The 2,500-nt window shown below is 30.2% G+C and overlaps 1 protein-coding gene across 4 annotated transcripts in view; it reads right to left on the reverse strand.

The window, feature by feature from the left end:
- Positions 1 to 2,500, reverse strand: part of sorcs1 (sortilin-related VPS10 domain containing receptor 1) — a 346,560-nt gene that overhangs the window by 11,079 nt on the left and 332,981 nt on the right. For all 4 annotated transcript variants that reach the window (XR_015476922.1, XR_015476923.1, XM_087237652.1 and 1 more), the window contains one exon: positions 121 to 220. Coding sequence is in view for 2 of the 4 variants with exons in the window: in XM_087237652.1 (XP_087093778.1) it covers positions 121 to 220 (100 nt within the window). In the remaining 2 variants the exon portion in view is untranslated. The remainder of the gene's footprint in view (positions 1 to 120; positions 221 to 2,500) is intronic.

The raw sequence follows: 2,500 nt of genomic DNA on the forward strand, positions 1-2,500 counted from the left end.
TATTAATAAATACTGTACAGATATTGTTCATTATTAGTTCATGTTAGTAAATACACCTTATTGTGAAGTGTGACTGCAGGTTTTCATGTCTTAGTTTTTGAGTGTGTGTGTGCATGTTACCTGCTGATAAATGAGCAGCGTAAACAGTTATCTGGACTCCTGGTCTGAGTGTGAACTGTACCAGGTTCTGATTGAGAGCGCTGAGCACCACTTCTGAAAGCTGAAACACATTAGCAAGAAGATCAACAAAACAGAGGATAGAAGTTAAACAAACATTTATTTATTTATTTATTTATTTATTTATTTATTTATTTATTTATTTATTTATTTATTTATTTGATTGTTTGTTTGTTTAATTAATTTAACTTAAAATTTAAACAATACAAGAGGCAGCACCCAGAATATGCTATTAATTGAGGATAAACAAAAACATTTCTGCTGATTATTTGCTTGTTTTTTGTGCTGTACTTGTGGATTATTTGCAAAACTTTACTGCCTATATTCACTTTTGAAGTTATGACCTTTTAAAGCTGTCAAAGTTTTTAGAAACTCTATTACATACATTAATTTAATTAGATTAAGCTAAATGACAAAGAAAATAAGGGAAGAGTTATTCTTGTTAATTATACAGGAGATATAATTAATAACTGAATATTTTTCAGCTGGTTATTTATTTATTATTTTTGTGAAACCAAGTTTTCTTGTCATCCTGAAAATGACAAGAAAACTTGGTTTCACAAAATTAATTAATTAATATTTAATTAGTTAATTAATATTTAATTAATTATTTAATTATTTGTATTTAATTATTTATTTCATTATTTATTTATTGTTTTTTTATTGTGAAACCATGTTTTCTTGTAATCTAAAAGTAGATTATTTATTGGTTTTCAATATTTATTTGATTGTTTTATATTTTTGTGAAACCAAGTTTTGTTGTCATTCTGAAAGCAGGCTATTTATTTGTTTAAAAATATTATAATTTATTGAGTTTTCTTGTAATACTGAAAGCAGACTATTAATTGGTTTATTTGTTAATTAAATAACTAATTTGTTTGTTTTTTCAATTTGTCTGTCTGTCTGTCTGTCTGTCTGTCTGTTTGTTTGTTTGTTTGTTTGTTTGTTTGTTTGTTTGTTTGTGAAAACCAAGTGTTCTTATAATTTAAAAGCAGGTTATTTATTGTTTTTAATTAATATTTTTTATTTATTTAATATTTTTGTAAAGCCAAGTTTTCATGTAATCCTGAAAACAGGCTATTTATTTATTTGCTTGTTTGTTTGTTTATTGATTTATGTATTTGTCTTATTTGTGACTAAGTGTTATTATAATCTAAAAGCATTTTATTTATTTATTTTTAAAATGCATTTATTATTTATTTATTTTGTTTTGTTTGTTTGTTCTTTTATTCATTCATCTTCTTTTCGGCTTAGTCCGTTTGTTAATCTGGGGTCGCCACAACGGAATGAACTGCCAACTTATCCAGCATATGTTTTATGCAGCGGATGCCCTTCCAGCCGCAACCCATCACTAGAAAAAATCCACACACACTCATTCACTACGGATAATTTTAGCTTCACCAATTCATCTGTACCGCATGTTTTTTGGACTTGTGGGGGAAACGGGAGCACCCAGAGGAAACCCATGCAAACACGGGGAGAACATGCAAACTCCACAATAACCTGTGTGAAGCCAAGGTTCGAATCAGCGACCTTCTTGCTGTGAGGCGATAGAGCTAACCACTGTGCCACCATGACGGCATATTTTAGTTGTTTGTTTATTAGTTTTGTAAAACCAAAATTTATTTATTTACTATTTATGTGAAACCAAGTTTTCTTATAATCCCAAAAGCAGGCTATTTTTTGTTTGTTTTTAATTAATTTATGTGTTTGTTTGTTTTTCATGTATTTATTTACTTATTTATTTGTTTGTTTTTTGTAAAAACCAAGTGTTCGTCTAACATAAAAGCATTTTATTTCTAGTCTTAAAAATCTGATCCAGTCCAAGGGTGAACAACTGCAGTGTGATCTGAACTGTGAGTTTTGTGATCCATTTAACCACACGTTATTAAATTATATATAATCACATAAACCCTGAAGAGCAGATATTAGTGCCTCCAGGTCTTGTAGATGGAGGCAGAGCTTTTGGGTTTGTGAGGTTACAGTATCTGTCATTCAGTGTGTGAGTTTGTACCACAGTAAAGAGATGCTTCAGCATACTGTAAATCATCTCAATCACCTTTACTCGAGAAACACAGATTTACAACATGGGAAGATCTCATTTAGGTTGGACATCATGGTCACACACACGCACGCGCACACACACACACACACACATACACACACACTATCGGACACTTTTATGTCTGCATAAATCTGAAACTCCTCCCAGAATGCAGCTTGTTTGCACGTTTGATTATGGCAGGTTTCTGTTTTACGGGTCTTTCTGAATCTCAGAATAAATTCATTTGTTATTTTAAACTCTTTGATGGACAAATAATGG

Source organism: Danio rerio, chromosome 1, assembly GCF_052040795.2.
Source record: "Danio rerio strain M-AB ecotype USA chromosome 1, GRCz13ab, whole genome shotgun sequence".
Classification (NCBI taxonomy): domain Eukaryota; kingdom Metazoa; phylum Chordata; class Actinopteri; order Cypriniformes; family Danionidae; genus Danio; species Danio rerio.